The sequence below is a fragment of the Hyaena hyaena genome, unplaced genomic scaffold, assembly GCF_003009895.1.
Source record: "Hyaena hyaena isolate Hyena2069 unplaced genomic scaffold, ASM300989v1 scaffold_883, whole genome shotgun sequence".
Classification (NCBI taxonomy): Eukaryota; Metazoa; Chordata; class Mammalia; order Carnivora; family Hyaenidae; genus Hyaena; species Hyaena hyaena.
The window spans coordinates 155,621-171,931 of record NW_024081516.1 but is presented as its reverse complement, the minus strand read 5'-3'; the positions used below and the strand labels follow the sequence as shown (position 1 = coordinate 171,931).

Below are 16,311 nucleotides of genomic sequence, written 5' to 3'. Positions count from 1 at the left end.
TATAAAAAGTATATATGAAATTCAGCATAAGAATATTCCCATGCAAAGATTATAATTAACGCAAGTAAACCTGCACACAGTAATTTTCAGCATTTTGGCAAGGGAAAAAATTCTGCTATGAAAGCAGTATTCTAAAAACGAAATAAAGGTTAAGAGACCCAGTTTAAAATTGTTATTAAAACATGCAAGAATTTTACTTTAATGGCTATGGACACAGTTCCAACTATTTCAGAAGTAAAAGCTTATTGCTTGGGGTAAGTATAACTCATCCCAAGACTATATGCACCCTTAAATTTGGATTGTTGGGGGACTGGCCCTCAGTGTGTCCTGGTGACTTATCTGTCTTCAGTGTAATCAGATGAGAAGATCCCGATGTCCATCCCTGAAAAGAGGGCTGAGCCCGTACAGCAGTGTCTTGGAGGGAACTGAGCCTGGGGGACTTTTTAGGGGGAGAAGACACTTTCAGATGCTGAGGCTCTGGCTGTAAGCCTTAGAGTCACTACTGAACTACTGAGTTGTACATTGGTTTATATTTTAACATCTCTAAAAATCTAGATCTGAGCAGCAGTTAAGATGCATCGGTGAATTGGCAGTGCTTAGTGATTTTAACATAATTGTGCATTTTACAGTCAACAATGTCAATAAACTATGGCAGCTTGATGTGCCAACCAAAATCACTCAGTGATTTTCAACCTTTAATTTGCATAGGAAACCACCTGGGGATCTTATTAAACTGTAGATTCTGCCTTAGTAGATCTGGGGAGGAGCATGAGAATTTTCATCTAATAAGCTCCCAGGTGAAGTTGATGCTCCTGGTTCACAGGCCACACCTGATGCAGTAAATCCCTAAGTAGTAGTCTAACAGTGGGCTAACAGTGGTTGGTGGGCTTTATTTCCTTTTAATGTTTTATTTATTTCTGAGAGAGAGAGAGAGAGAGCATGAACAGGGGAGGATCAGAGAGAGAGGGAAACACAGAATCTGAAGCAGGCTCCAGGCTCTGAGCTAGCAGTCAGCACAGAGTCCAACGCGGGGCTCGAACCCACAAACTGTGAGATCACGACCTGGGCCGAAGTCAGACGCTTAAAACTGACTGAGCCACCCAGGTGCCCCTTTATTTCTTTTTAAAAGTACCTAAAAATTATAGCTTTTACTTGCATGGTATTGTTTAGAAACTGTTCTACATAAATTCCATGTACTTTTATATAAATGTGTTGACTAAGGCATAATAAGTCAAATAATTATTAAATAATAACTATAGGTAATGTTAGTGAAGGATTGATACCAATCTTTGGTTACCATATCTTTTAGCCTGGGTACACTGGGTGGGAAAATGTTAATTTACTCTTTCAAACATTTAAATCTCCCATATTAGGCTCTACTTTGTCTACAGGTGGTGGATGTAGGCAAGGTACACCCATTGTTTTTGAAAAGTAATGTTAACTGAAATCTGATGATGATTATATCCTTAAAATGAAAAAAAATATATTTGAACTATAAAAATTAAATGACTATCCCCATTTCTTAGTAAGATACCTATGTTTTTCTAAAAAGTCTGAATTTCACAATTATCTTTACTAATTTATGATACATCAGAGGGTGGATATTTTATAATTTAGGAGAATAAAAGAGAAAAGCACACTGTGCTGAGAATCGATAAACAGAGGTTTTTCTCCTGAATTATTTTATATATAAATGATGTGGCCTCAATAACGTTAAAAACAACTTGTGATTTCCAAGTTAATTCAATTTCCTTAGAAAGCTATTAGGATAGTTAAATGAAATACCTTTTAAAATGAGATGGTGTATGTTAAATCTCATAAACTCATCTGCAATCAGGAAAATCCTTGTACATTGTAGGGTCTGGGGCAACGTGAAAATAGGGGCTCCTTGTTCAAAAGTTATTGAGAATTTCAAAATGGCAACAGTAAGATATTAAACCAAGAATATGTGCAGAACCCTGGGTGACTATATAGGTTACGTGTCCATGAAGCATATATATGTTGTATGTCCTATCTACAATATAACTGTAACTAATACTCCCTATTTATTAAAATATTACAGCATACCAGATGCTATGCTAAGTGCTTCAATTGCACAGTTTCACTTAATCCTTTAGGGAGAAGAAATTTGAGGTACAAAAAAGATTAAATAACTTTTCTCAGATAGCTACTGAGTTCAGGGAGAGTCAGGATTTGAACTCAGGTCCGTCTCATTCCAAAGACATTCATCTTTCTTTTCTTTAATGTTTATTTATTTATTGAGAGAGAGACAGAGTGAGAGCAAGAGTGAGAGAGAGAGAGCGCTCAAGCAGGGGAGTGGCAGAGAGAGAGGAAGAGAGAAAATCCCAAAGGCTCTGTACTGCCAGAACATAGCCTGATGTGAGGCTCAAACTCACAAACTGAGATCATGACCTGAGCCAAAATCAAGAGTCGGACGCTTAACCAACTGAGCTGCCCAGGCACCTCCCAAAGCCATTCATCTTAACTAATTTAATATAATACTAATCTATAAGTGCTCATTGTTATCCCCATTTGATTTTATTTACAAACTTAATTTCAGAAAAATATACATATTTGAAAGACAATTCACTTATTAAGACTTAGATAACCTGTATCAACATAATTATCTTATATTCTGATAATCTGTAGAGCCTGGTATATAGCACACAGTCATGTAATACACATGAAAGAAACTAAATTGAACCCTCAGAGCCACCAATGTCTCTGTGAACAGAATATTTACTCAACAACGACAAAAATCTCATTTTCCTATTATTTAAAATCACATGCTTCTGAATGGTATCAGAAATATTTTCATTTTACAGTAATTCATTTGTTTTAAATGTGTCTCAATAGTGACAATTCTCTTGAAAAAGACTAATTACTGTGTACAGGAATATTTTTCTTCCAAACATAGCACTTGATCCAAAGAATTAAAGTATATATATATAGTATATAATTTAATAATTTAAATTAATATGAAATCCAAAATATTCACTTTGTTTTGGATGGATCTCAGATTTTCAAAATATGGCTCAAACTTGGTAAGGTACAAACTTGCATTTATATGGAGGTTTTACTTTTCTTTTTATTTCTAATGTGCTTTCTAGTCCTCTATGTCATTTTATCTTTCCTATTATTTTCCAATTCTGAGAGCAGAACAAATTAATTGTGCTTCAATCCCTTATAATAGCAGGCCCATTATAGAGCTGACCAAAAAGAGGCATACAGGATGAAACAGATTACTTTGTCACCTGTTCTTTGAAGTATTACTGATTTCCTCTGGCAGAATTAATCACAGCCTCTACTGTATATCTAGAGCACTTTTTTCAGACCTTACTTAAAGAATTGGTAATCACCTATTTCTTAGTTGGGGTTGCCTTCCAGATTCCTAAGTGCACTGTCGTATTATTCTATGTGTCTCCAGGGTCTAGTACTGAGCTTGGCACATAGTGGGCATTGATTAATGTTGATTCATTGAATGTACACATGCAAGTGTTAATGTAGAAGCAAATGAAACAATTTAAACAAGATAGTCTAGTGGGTGCTGAAATTAAGAGGAAATGTTCAGTCTTAGACATTATTCATTACTGCTTTCTGCTTGGCTGGAAAATGTTATTGTCTATAAACTGTATCAAGTCCTCTGAATTAAAATGTCACTGAACCCCCTACCAAACCATGTTATGCTAGCTTGATATTTGAAAGCACCACAATCCATTATGCCAACTGCTGATATAGTTCCAGGCTATGGGAGCATCTGCCAAAAATGATGGGAAATAAAAATCTGTGGGTCCCCTGGAAGGGAGGCTGCTACGTCCAAAAAGCTGAATTCCAGACAAGGACTCACCAGATGCTTTGTAAACTAAAGAGCTGAATTCCACTTCCTTGGGGACCTGAGCAGATGGGACTCCCTGAACCCAGTCTAGAGGAGTGTCGATGGCAAAATGCCTGGCTTATGCCCCATTTGCTTATCTCTCTTGTCCCCAAGGCTACAACATACAGAGGGAAACTTACTCCTAGCAATGGAGGAGACCAACACTTCAGAGAAGTATACAGAGTGCTTACAAATGTGTTTTCTGTGTTTCCCTGTTCATATGATTGGCGACACAGTACAGAAATTTGTGACAAGCATTATTATTTACACCCTCAGAGAAGAAAGGTATGCAGGCTGCTAAAGGAAAGAAGAGACTCACGAAGGTAACATCTCAGTACCAGTAAAAACAGTGGGAGACATAATTCCACTGGAAGTTCATGCATAACTGGGCACCCAAGAAATTTTTCCTGCTCCTTTCCCTCTCTCTTGACACACCGTTCTTCAACAAAGCAGCAATCTAGACTGCACTGTTGTGTCTCTTCCTTCCCCTCCAGGTACCTACAAAGTTCATTTCATCTAATTTTACTTTAATAAAAATATTGAGAACAAGGAAAGAGAAGTGAGATTATATGATGAGTGGAGGAAGCAACATAGAACAGCAGTTAAAGTCCAGGATTTCATGGTCAAATTGTTCAGGTTCAGATCTTGACTCTGCTTCTTGGTCATTGTTTTCTCTAACTTCTCCTGTCTCCATGTCCTCGGCCAGGTAGGATAATACTGATATGCAACTATTGTCATGCTCAGAGTATTACCTTTGAACATACAAAACACTGAAAAAAAATGATAGTGTAGCCCTTTATGGAATTTAATAGTAGAAAAGATAAAATTTCCTAGATCCACATATATACACAGAAATTGTATTTTTCTTCCAAGATTCTCTTGCTACTTTGCTTGAAATACTAAATATCAAATGATTTCACACAGTTTAATTTATTCTTTTAAAGTGAATTACTTTTGCTTGGTTGCTGATGCCCCCAGCACAAGCCTATTGGGTAACTCACTGAATGTTGTAGATGTACTATGCGAAATAGAGAATGATTAATACCTTAGTATTACTACTCCAGAATATACCAACTACCTTATCCTTTCAGTCATAGCTCTGCCTTTTAATGTCCCTATGTATAGTGCTTAGAACAATCCTAGACACAATTAGGTACCACAGAGTTTATATCACTGGGGTTTATTTGGATGGTCTCATTCAAGCAATGCAATCTAACCAGCACAAGTACTCAACTTACAGATGGAATATCAAGGTCAACGTCCAACCCCACTTCTCAGAGGCATGTGCTCTGCTGAAATCTCAGGATCTCAAGAGTCGTCATTTGCATAATGGGGATATTATTATTATCATCATTATTACTATTACCTCACATGGGTTCTTGGAAAGACATCCTTAAGAGGGACAAGGGATTTTCTGACTTAAAAAAAAAAAAGCAGTGGTCTGCTGTCCTGCAAACGAAATGAGGCCATGGTAATTGACTTCATTGTACATATAAATGCACCTGTTTGTATTTTAGTGCTGACACTTTATTACAGCAGAAGAGTTAAAACACACTTCAGTATTTCCAAGATCTGGAAGAAATTAGGCAGGGTCTTTAATAAATCAGGTTTATGGTACATAAGAATTTGTCAAATTCCCAAAATTCTATCTCATTTTCTTGTACAGTTTTAAATACAAATTGCCATCTTACGTTGTTTAAGTCAGATGGAGAAAACTTATTTTCTTTCTAGACAAGAACCTCTGACCAAAACTCTACAGGCCAATCTGGCTCCTTTCCAGTTGGACTAAACTGAACTCTCTCATGAGTCACTCAGCCAAGACCCTGCCTCTGGAAAATCAGCCTCAAGCAAACTGGTGAGTCTTTGTGTTACAGGAATCCCTCTCTATTTTTTTTTTTTTTGCAGTCAATTATTTTGAGATCATTAGCAAAACCTAATTTTAAGTGATTAGTTCAAATAAGGACATTTTACCAAATATAATTAAGATGGTGTTATCCCTAGTTATATAATAAGACAGTGAGTAAAATATAGTCAGATCTGAATCGAAAATGTCTAGAAAGAAGTGATAAGGAAATGCAAAACGCAGTTCCCTTCCTGAGAGACTGAATGAAGCATGGGGAGAGGGTGGTGTAAATCATAAAATGCTAGCTACCGAGACACAGACTGGGAAAGCACAGCAAAAGAGCAAGGGCAGAATGTATGTATAGGTATCAGGGATCTCAACAAGGAAGAGTCTGGAGGAAATGAAAACCTAGGTAGAAGTGCGTTGAATCATGACTTTGGAGCTCATGTGAGAAGGTCCTCCCAACTAAAGAAGTCCTTGCTCTTCCCAACTTGCATGATTTACAGACACAAGTGAAGACCTCCTTAATTCTCCAACGTTCTTGCTAGGTCAAATTTCTACAGGAGGTCACAAAGCCTTCTCTTTCATACTTGTGAAGATAACTTAAAAGCAAATTCTGCCATGGATCTTTGTTTTTACTTGTAAATGATAGGCACTCCATTCTTCCCTGAACAAAGAGGGGAAAAAAAGGAAGTAAGATAGAACAGAAGGATATCTGAGGACACACATTTGATGAGCTAGTTCTATCACCAGGGTTTAAATTGAGACGATTTCACAACTGTCTAAAAGTCTCTGTTGTCCAAAAAAAGAAAGATGGGAATTAAGGGGTATTTACAACAAAGGATATATAGTACCTCTCTTCCAGTGCTGATGCCTGTGGGAATTACAGGGCTGGTATTGGAATGGCAGAGGGGACCATGGTGATTACATGGAGGAATCAACTGTTTTTTTAACGGGGTGGGGAGATGCTTACATAAGAGGATGTTTTCTGAATCTCATTCCCCTCATAACATCTTCCAAATTTTAGCACTAAAAGCTTCTCAGTATAATTAAAGGCTGAGCTGATCTAATTAGGTTGATGAAATTTTCAGTAGGGATTTAATTCCCCCTAGCATTTCTCTATTTTTTTTTTTTTTCTAGAATCTTTCCTTAGGCTTATCCCAGATGACTTAGTGGTGACTTTCTAAATTGTCTTATACAGGTAGCATCTCCACTGACTAAAAAAAAAAAAAAACTTCTAGCAGGTATGTATGTCTAAAAACAAACTTCAAATAAAAGATTCTAGGTTGTTTCAGTGAAGACAATCCTTTCTTTCCTCCCTCTTCACTTTCATTTCCCTACCAACAAATTATGTTAAATAATCTTCACTGCAGGAGGGAAATAGGTGTTTCAAAGCATTTTGGAGGTACAAAGAGACTAAGAAATGCATAATAGCAGGAGTAGATTCTGAGGCAAGATTAATGAGGGAAGGGCATGACCCTTCCTTGTAAGTCATTTACTACAGAAGCCTTCCTGGTCAAAATATTGAGATAGAAACACATATTAGTGGGATTTCCATCTATCTTTGAAGATTTAAAAAATAAAAATCTCTAATGAGCACCTTAGGAATCAACTGGGATATATTTATACAGAAAGACACTTTTCCAAGTAGCTTAATGTGGAAGTGCCAGGGCTCTGGGCATCCTCAGATGGACTCCAAGTATCTCACTCTGATGCTGTGATTTACCTTTCTGTAGGCTCCTCCCATTCCCTCTCCCATTCCCACTCATATATGGTTTGCTAGATTTTTTTTCTTTTATAGTTTATTGTCAAGTTGGTTTCCATATTAACACCTATGCTCATCCCAACAAGTGCCCTCCCCCATGCCCATCACCCCCCCCACATCCTCTCTTTCCCACCCCCATCAGCCCTCAGTTTGTTCTCAATATTTCAAGAGTGTCTCACGGTTTGTCTCCCTCCCTCTCCCCAACTATTTTTTCTCCCTTCTCCTCCCTCACAGTCCTCTGTTAAGTTAGAAAAATTAAATTTAACTTAAAGTGATCATTAATTCTTAAGCAATGTGTATTTCAACTAGTATTCGGTGTTATAAAAAATGCAAAGAATATCAACAAAAGCATGATTCGGCCAAAGCATGATGTGCATTGCTTTCATAAAAGTATGATTACAAAGCATATTTTTAAAGACATATCAACCTCTAGGAATCTCAGCATATGTGGGCTATATCATGGTTATTTATTAGTTACAATTTTGTCCTTTAACTATTCTCAAATTTATATCCTTTGAAGTCATTTGCAGTGAGCTCAAACATTTCTTTGATAACATTTTATTTATTTATGATGAAAATTTAAATAATTAAAAAAAACTACTTTGATTGTCTTATTATAAATTCCTGGTCAATCAAGGTTCTCACTTTCTCTCTCTCTTTTTTTAAACAAACTCAGTTAGGTTAGGTTTTGCCAAATTATGTTAAACTAATTTTACTTTAGTTTGAAATGTGATTGTCACTGAAGTATAATAACACTTTTCTTACTGAGGGACGGTTGTCCTACATGTAAACTAAGTCTCATTTCAAATGCCATGCAGGGAAAGCCCTAACTGCTTCTAGTGAACATGAGATTATGGGTTGTTTCATCATGTTGATTAACGTCTTATTTTTTCTCACTCTAAAGAGTGAAGGTGTGAATTAGTGAGGATGGCAGGCCATCTTTATTTTTGTCTTGAGGTCACTGTTTGCAATAAAACAGAGTCAGCCATTCAGATATTCTTTTTTATCTGATGATATTTTGTGTCCTACTCCTGCTACCTTTCATTGCTCTTGGGTGGGTCAGGTGACTTTTCTAGGTCTGTTTCTCCATTTGCAAAATAAGAAGGCTGGACTTGGTGAATGATTTCCAGGATCTTTCTTATTCTAACCCTCCAAAATTTCTTCTATGACTTCAGACATGGTGTTACTAGTATATGCCCTAGGATTGGTCATCCTAAAAGGGACTGCACAACAGACTGAAAAAGCGATTGTTAGGAGCCACATGCTCCAGGGCAGAATGCATATGGAAACCTAAGGAAGGCTTATGTGGGCTTACTGTTAACACATGTGGTGAGAATGAACATGGACAGTTTCTCTCTTTTTAACTCTACAAAGCTCAACTACCTGAAATGAGGTGATTTAACTCCAAACCTATGAGAGTTGGTCACAATTTCACCTCAGAAGTAGGAAGAGCAGGGCATTCTAAATAAATAGTAATTCAGACATGGACGGAAACTATGATCCAGCCAAAAGCCCTCCAAACAAAGTACATTTTGATTTACAGGCTGGTTATGTCTATACTCTTCTGCCCTCTAGTATCTCTAGTATGTCAGGAGGAAATAAAGTGAAAGAGATAACATGTCAAAACAAACAAACAAACAAAAAAAAAGGCAAAACAACAATAACAACAAAACACTGGCAGCACTTGCTCTATGCACATTCCGCACATCCCCCAGGCCGTGGAAGTGAGAGACATGGGAGGTACTCAATCAATAAGGAGGAATGATATCAATTCAAAACCTGTAGAGATAATGACATGAGTGAAACTTCATTGCATGGACTCAGTAGGGACTTATTAAATGTCATATGGAAGACCACTTGGCTTGTTTTTGCTATAGTGATTTTTGTGATTGAGAAACCAATTAAAATAGATGAGTTCTAAAGTGTATCTACCACTCATTAACATTTAAACATTACAGACATTAATCTGAAGTACAGTTTAATCTGAAACTATAATTTCAGATCACGGCAATCCATTGCAACTTCCTACACTCAAAAAATTGTCCTGCCACGATGAACTGTCAGAAGACAGTGAAGCTCAGCTAAACCTGGGTGTTTACTACAGAAAACCTCATGTTTTTTACTGGATACCCAAAACAGCTCTCTAGCTACATTCGTGTTTGGATCCCCTTAGATCTCTTTTTCTTTTTTCTAGTCCACAGCAGGACCGACTTTCCATAGATAAACCAGAGCCTAAGGGCTGACTCCAGGTTGGCCTGTTCATACTGACAGTGAGGAAATGGGGTGGGTGGGTGGAGGTGTGTTTCTGTGCACCCCCTTTCACAGTCGTCTTCACCAGAAGGGATTTTGGGCAACTTATCATGAAATGTAGTTATTATTTTTTACCATGTTTCTCCACAGTCTGAAACACATTCTCTATTCCCTGTCTATCCCAACCATAGTCATCCATCAAGACTCTCACATTCTAACTTTTCTGTGTATCTTCCTTGTCTACTAGATTTTTTTACTCATTTCATTCTCTTGAACTCCAAAGGGGATAACTCTGCCACACAGTTTAGTCCCTCATTACAGTCTATTATACATTTCTAAAAGCTGTTGCTGTTTTTAAGAGACTCAAGGGTTAGCACAATCTTCTATGGCAGGGTTCCCCATAAACACTTCTTTAGGGAAAGTGTATTATGGTGATTAAGAAAACAACAGAATCTGAAATCACACTTCTTTGATTAAGCTCTATGCTTTTATATTTGTTAGTTGTGAGACTTGCTCAAGAAACTTACCTGCTCCAAAACCTGATACCTTCTCTGAAAAATACAGATAATAAAATTACTACTTACACTATGGAAATCCCTGTAAACCTCTTAGGAGAGCATCAGACACAAAATAAGAGTTCATAAAATGCTAGTACTATTATTATAATAATGAAAATAGTAATTATTTTGTTATGCCCACAGAATTTAGCAAAGTCCTGGGCCATACTACATATTTATTAAGGGTGAAAGTTTTTCTCTGGGAGGGAATCAATCTCTCTCAACACAAAGTAAGATTAAATTCAACTTTTCAGAAAACTGCACCTCCTTATACTTGTTAAGACTATAGCATTTTCAAATTCCTCTTAGGATACTTCTATATACATCCACATACTGGGCAAAGCAGTATGTTTTCATAAATGGAAGAGAGGTGAGGATAGCTTAAACAGTGGCTGTTTTTCACTGATGCTTATCTAAATCGAGTTTACATGATTAGAATATTTTCTTTAAAATAAGCCAAAGTATGTAACTGCTTAGCAATAGCACCCATGACTAATCATTCATAAATTCCAAGTTATTATACTTTACATTCTGAGGTCTATATCATTATACTGCAGCCAGGCAATGCAATAGAAATCTCTGATTCTAGCAGCCAAAAGAAACTGGGTTGTACCTGATTGAAAACAGGCAGCTTTTATGGAAAAAATATTAATATGAGTTGAAATTCAAGGACTTCCCGATCTTTCTCTCCCTATACCCCGCTAAGTTCCAATTCTATCACAAGTTATAATAGATAAGGAGAGCTGAGAATGAGGGATGAAATTACTGATATCTTTTAGTCTGATAGTTTTGCTCAGGTAAATACCAAGTATGCTTATCAGATGACAAATGAAATAGCTTTACTTCCTTAAGAACACATTTAAAACACAAGAACAAAATCATCTCATCATACAGACTCATTTGTTTTTGTTTCAGGCAGCCTCTCTTGTAGCCTAATTTTTAATTTTTTTACCAAGTCACCACTGCATAAATAACACATAAGACATTTAAAGTAAAAATGAGCAAGGCATTTAACTTCACTCTTGACCCAGTATTTCTTTGTGTTTGACTTGCTTGCATAGCTAATACACAACCGCCCATGCAGATCTTAATTGTGACTTACAGACTACTAAAGAAGGAGAACTTAATTCCTTCCTAATGTTCTCTGAGCCTCCTCCCTCCCCCAATCCTATATAAACAACAGCAGAATAGTGAATTTAAGGTTCTGCCACTTGACTCCACAAACACTGGGTCTTCAGCAAAGGTGCTTTCAGTCTGGATCTGAAATGATGGCATCATGGATTAGGAATGATCCTGGTGACAGTGATATTTACCTCTTTGAGACAGCCCATAAAGTTGTTACTGACTGGTGACCCTGGAAGGTCTGCTGTGCTGGGACTGCCTCCAACATAGAAAAAGTCATCAGACCCCAGCATGGTATAATCTTCTTGCGTGTAGCCCGTTGTGGTAAGAATCCCATCCACTGATATTGTCACCTAGATAACAAAGCACAGGGAAAGGACACGCTATACTCAGACCTAGATACTGTAATCCTGGGATATGCCTGTTTTGTGTTTTGTTTTTTTTTTTTTTCATTTTGTTTTTGCTTTTTTTTTTTTTTTTTCTGTTTGTTTGGTTTTTATTTTGAGACCTATGGCGGAACCCATTTTCATGTCTGTTTGAAGTTTATTCTTGGATTCTATTCAACTAGCCCTAAGAGATCTAAACTAGTTAGAGAGTTAACTGATTATTGAACTAGTGTCAGCATCATCCCTACTGCAACTCAAAAGTTATTTAGCAGACACAAAAATGGTGTTAGTAAAATGCTTCCTAGGTTAGTTTTGCTGGTGTACATATTAGTAAAGTTTAGTTGTCTGTTATTAACTAATCACAACGTGCACCTTGTTAACATAAAAGGCGCAAGCTATTTCCAGCAACGTCACTATTTGCACTATTGAGCAGCAGTTGTTCAGCATGCAAGTGCCTAAGTCCATGCCAAAGGGGAGGAAAGGCAAAACAACCAGTGGAAGCAGCACACGCTGATGTGCACATGCAGGAGGGACAGTACAGTTCAGAAAGGAAAGGAAAGAAGACGGGGAGAACCAAAGGAAAAAAAAGAAACACAACAAAACTGCTCTGTGATGACGTAAAGATGAGTGGGTGTGGCATCTCCAACATTCCCAAATCAGGTGGGCATGCCATGCATCATGAATGGTTAGAGACTGGCTGAGCTTGCGGTCACTCGGGCCAGCCACCATTTTGTCTTATCCCGTGTTAACCACAGCTGGATGCAAAACGTTCGAAACGTTAACGATGCCCCTACAGGTGAGTTGGAAAACAGAAGTTGACAGGAACAGGTAAAAAATAAGAAGGTCAACAACAGATGAAAAGAAGGAGGTCAAAGTAAGCAGAAGAGTACCAACCGCAGTTCCTCTTTTGTTAATGATGTCTACAGTTAAAAGAAAGAAAGAAAACACACGGCAAACCCAAAATAAGAAACAATTAGAATGATATCTACCGAACAATGTAGTTTGTTTACCATAGCGTGTCCAATGCCTGAGTGCTTTGTGGAGAAGGGGGGAGAAAGGAAATTAAAAACTGTGAACAGAATAACGATCGTTACTTAAAAAATATGATGGTCTCTACCATGTTAGTACATTTTTTGATTCAGGTAACGGTTAGTAGAATGAAACATTCCATGAATGACATGTTAGTTATTAAGCATGTTAGTAACATAGAAAAAGGGCAAAAAAATTTTACAAGAAAAAAGCAGACTAACAAATAGGCCTCCCACAGAGGTAATATTTTTCCTGCCAGCATTGTTTATAACTTGCTACTAGATAGAAACAGACACATGGCAACGTTCCCTTTGTCTCCCTGAGTACATCTGATGGTCATTTAAAAAGTCTAAAAGGGATTCAAAGGCCTAAAGCTCATCAGCTGACCACTGCCGCCGTATGCCCGTAGGTGAACCCTCCCCCACCCTGGCCCGCCCCAGCCCCAGCAAATTCATAGGAATCGGTTGGCAATGCCCTACTACTCAATTTTACAGCATACAAGGACTCCTCCTCAACTCCAAAACTTCCTTCGGTCATATTGATGGACTTTAGGGTCACAGTTTACTGCAATGAAACAAAGCAAAGATCCTGACACATAGAATGAGTAGAATGGATTTGTTTTCAATCTGTCCTGCCACACATGCACCCCAGCTGTATAACCAGTTTCCTCTGAGCTACCAATTCACAGTTTGGTTTGTAACCTGAGCAAAGGCAAATCTAGAAAGTGGGCTCCTCAAGCCCCACCCTTCCTTCTGTGCTTCTCTCAAATGAGCCTCCGGTCTCTTGGTGAGAATCTGAGAGAAAAAATAACAAAAGGAAAACCAAAGAGACAGACTTATAGGAAATTCTTGGTCTACAGCTGCACTTGGTGGGGGGGGGGGGGGGCACGACTAACTTCCAGGGCAGGTGTGAAGCATGCAGGGCCCCTCCCATGGCAAGAAGGCCTCTGAAAGGTCTTTGAGGGTCTCAAGAATCCTTCAGTTTTACTTGTATGCTTAGCTACACTAAGTCTGCACTCCTAAAATGCCTTTTTTTTTTTTTTTTTTTTTTTGCCTCTCTAGCTTGGCTACTTTAAGCCTTTCAGAAGCGGGAAAGAAAACGTTAGATGGTTAACAGCTCAGAAAGAGAGGGCTGTTTTAGTAAAGGAAAACCAGAGACAATCCGGTCATTCTGCAACTGTTCAGAGAAACAACAAATATGTTAAGGATATTAGTTTGAGATCGGCATGTACTACAGAAAATTAGTCACTGTCAACACTTAACAAAATGACACATTGTAATATTAAGTTTCAAATAATAACCAAAACTTACAATGTTCAATATAAAAGGACAATCTATTTACTTTCATCTGTGTATACAGATAGATATACTGTAATAAGATGTCTCGGTTAAAAACATACAGTATATGTGGACCCACAGATTTACTAAAGAATTGATATTTTCCTAGCATATAGACTCGTGAAAAAATTTTTTTAAAAAAAATTACAACCAAATAGAAATGGGCACCTAGAAGACGAATTGGTCTCTCCGGAGTCATTTGGGATTTAAAGTATCTTTGCAAAAAAAAAAAAAAAAAAAAAAAAAAAAGAAAACAACAACAAAACAACAACAAAAACCTTCATAAATAAAATCTTCAGGAGATATATAGGCCCCCAAAGTCATTTTTTCCCTTCAGGGACTTTTCATGGCCTCATTTCAGAGGTGGAGGTGGGGAGAGAGTAGGGATTTGATACAATCCCAAATCACAAACACACTGATTTTTTTTACTACAAAAAAGGAACTGTGATTTAATGACCCCAATGTGCATGCTTCCAAATGATCACCATGAAAACTATAATTTAAAATCAAACAAACAAAAAATAAAAGAAAAACACAAGAAAATCACACACATCACAGGAAGGGCAGGTCGCAGGGATATCCTTGCAGCGATCTGGAAAATTGTCATATGTCGCTGTATCAAAATAGCCTTTGGGCCCCCAGAACTTTCTAGATATGCCCCTGCTCAAGTACGGCAGGAAGATTCATCTCAGAAGAAGAAGCTAATTTGTAAGCGACTCTGAGGAGCCCTGCGTCATGTTGTTAGGATTTTCAAGTACCACACACACAGCTGTAGTGAGAAACAAAGCCAGTAACTCTCTTATCCACTGCGCTGTTACCTGACGCAGATTCCTGGTGACTTTCACATCATGCCAGGCATTATCATTAAACTTTCCATTCACGGGCTCCACTAGTGCTTCAAAGGCCCCTGATCCCAAATTAATGACCAGAGAGACAGCTCCATTTTTCAGGGCAAGATTGACATAATCAGCCGATTTCCCGGTGTGAAGCATCAGTCCATTCCTCTGAAGAGTTTTAAAGGACAGAGTTATTTCATCGCTGCTGCTTTGGATGGGGTTTTGAGACAAGTCGTAGCAGAAGTATTCAGATCCCTTGAAAGTGGCAATATACTCTTCTTTTCCTAGAGGAAAACAGATACACATGTGCATAAGTTAAGAAATATACTACGTAAATCAGCAGATCTTAACAGAAACAAAATTAATCAGCCCCAAAATTAACTCTGTCTAATTAACATGCATAACAAGAGCCTTGTCAGAGTCAAACAGTACTGTAGGTGGCAGTATATTTTTAATAAGCCTCTTAAGCTATTGGGCCTTCAACTGGAATAGCTAAAGCTGACGTTCTTGAAAATTCAATTAATTTTTAAGTATCACTGCAAGAGCTCTGATCAGAGAAAGTAGCTCTGTGATATCTTCAGGGCATGAATCAGGTACCAAAAACGCATATTGGATGGTTCTACTCTGCTGGCAACAATGGGTTCCAATGTGTTTGCAGCATTCTCGCCATCCAACTGAGGCGCTATTTTAATTTTCAGTGAGACATTTATATTCAAAGACCTTCTTAGTGAAGAGCCAAATATTTTCATCCCTGAGAAACTATAACAAATTATCTGGTAAGGGGAGAGCAAAGAAAAAAAATAGGAATTTGGTCTGGGAGTAAAAAGATCTCCTACAGAGCATATGCATTCATTTTTTTCCTCCCTGGATGGAGGGAGCAGTGATAGGGAGTTTAATGGCGTCTGCTGGATTGTTAATTCCTTCCCTGATCTCACCAAGCAGATGGTAGGGCTGGCTTTTATGATAACTGGTAAAAATTCCAACACATCATCATGGGGATAGCATGTAAGTGAAATCTCAACATTTTCTATATATGTGTCTTTACCATTTTTTACCAATAACAATGTGGAAATGTGGATCCCACAAGATGTCAGATAGATCAAACCCAAAAAGTGGGTATTTGGAAAGAGGAAGAATGCAAGCCAAAAGCTTCCGCACTTCCTAGGCAATGACGGTATTGTGCCAAGAAAAATGAGACAGTGTGGTCTGGAGTCAGCATCTGATAAACTATAAACACAGAATTATAAGTGGTACTGGCAAATCTTAATCTGTTTCGTTGGTAATATAGCATCTCTACCATGTCCACTGAAGG

At 37.8% G+C, this 16,311-nt stretch overlaps 1 protein-coding gene across 1 annotated transcript in view; it reads right to left on the bottom strand.

Annotated features, from left to right (window-relative positions):
• LOC120222493 (neurexin-1) overlaps positions 1–15,273 on the bottom strand; it is a gene marked incomplete at its 3' end in the record, with an annotated part of 571,839 nt that extends 556,566 nt beyond the window's left edge. Inside the window, exons 1-2 of the mRNA XM_039220336.1 lie at positions 14,982–15,273; positions 11,603–11,764 (exon numbers count right to left, since the gene is read on the bottom strand). Coding sequence (XP_039076267.1) covers positions 11,603–11,764; positions 14,982–15,155 — 336 coding nt within the window. The remainder of the gene's footprint in view (positions 1–11,602; positions 11,765–14,981) is intronic.
• Positions 15,274–16,311: the final 1,038 nt, after the last annotated feature.